We start from the raw sequence: 1,338 nt of genomic DNA, 5'->3' as shown, positions 1-1,338 counted from the left end.
CACTCCCAATAGCCGCGTCTGCTTGCTGTCTGATCCCAGCCGCAGCCTTTTTTTTTTAAAGACTTACTTTAATTTATATATATTTATTTATTTATTTATTTATTTATTTATTTATTTATTTACTTATTTATTTATTTATTTACTTATTTATTTATTTATTTATAATTTTTATTTATAATTTTTATTTTTATTTTATTTTAATAATTTTTAAAATTGTCTTCCCTGACAGACTCCGATCCTCTCTCACGCCTCCCGTATATGCCTCTCACCGCTTCCTAGCCCACAAACCACTACGCTGGAGACTTGATTGCGCCGTTTCTTCCGAGGATCCTGTCCGCCGTACCACTCAATTAGGATTGTTCTGCCGGTTCCGAGACACAGCCCTATTCATCGCCTTTGCAATTTGTTGTTGGTTATTTTGCAGAGGAGGGACGCTTATAGTCATTGCTTCAGCTGACGAAGAAAAACACCAAGTCATTATCAAGAGATAATAAGGGTGGAGGCTAAAATCCAACTATCAGGAACGAAAGGGAAAAAGAGGGAAGAAATAGATCGGATGGAGAACTGGTGGATAAAATATCAAAGCAAGCTCCAATAAAAGGACGAAGAGGACGACGACGACCAACCGGAGTCGAAAGAAAAAAAAACAAGGGAGACCGACTCCAGAATAATAAGTCCCAGGCTGATCGGGCCATACATATGAGAGCCACATCATACGGATCACGCTTTTACATCCATCCATCCATCCATCCGTCCCTCCGTCTAAACATAACACGCTTATCCCTCTTTTTCCAATCTCTATCATCTTATTTACACACTCCCCTCTTTGTCATTCTTGCCCTTTGCCCTCACCAATTCCCAACGCTGCGCTGTTAGGGGCAGTTTCGACGTAGCAAACTGCTGCTGACTCAGCTTCCGCGCGGACCCAGAAGAGCCGCAAGCTCAGCTGACCTGCTAAAATCTGCCCGGCCGTACCGTAACCGTACCTTACGCTTACCGTACGCACCTCATACCCGCGCATACGTCGCATTCCTGTGCGCTGCCGGTGCCAACGCGCTGTGCCCAGTCCTTGTCTTGTCACCAGCATACCCAGCCTAATACCAGGCCGTACCCGCCAATACCCTCCCCAATACATCGTCATCGTTTTGCTTCAACCCTTGGTCAACCTCGAGTCGTCAACTTCATCGGCCGATCCACCTACGCCCGCTCACCAACCCTTCAGCCAACTCCATCCACGACTCCCCTTCCCCCACATGTCGTCTCTCTATCCGTCTCCACCGTTTCTGTTGTCGCTTATACGCTCCTGACGGCATTTCCCCGTCACCTCCCGCTGCCGCT

The 1,338-nt window shown here is 46.3% G+C and overlaps 1 protein-coding gene across 1 annotated transcript; it reads right to left on the bottom strand.

The window, feature by feature from the left end:
- Positions 1-829: 829 nt before the first annotated feature.
- On the bottom strand, positions 830-1,141 carry PAAG_02897 (hypothetical protein; the record flags this gene model as incomplete). Its single annotated transcript, XM_015844787.1, has 2 exons — positions 830-951; positions 1,024-1,141. 2 exons carry the CDS (start codon positions 1,139-1,141, stop codon positions 830-832), a joined length of 240 nt encoding a protein of 79 aa, XP_015701865.1.
- Positions 1,142-1,338: the final 197 nt, after the last annotated feature.

Source organism: Paracoccidioides lutzii (assembly GCF_000150705.2).
Source record: "Paracoccidioides lutzii Pb01 unplaced genomic scaffold supercont2.6, whole genome shotgun sequence".
In the NCBI taxonomy this organism is placed as follows: Eukaryota; Fungi; Ascomycota; class Eurotiomycetes; order Onygenales; family Ajellomycetaceae; genus Paracoccidioides; species Paracoccidioides lutzii.
The sequence above is the reverse complement of the archived record's forward strand: the minus strand, read 5'-3'. Positions and strand labels throughout refer to the sequence as shown.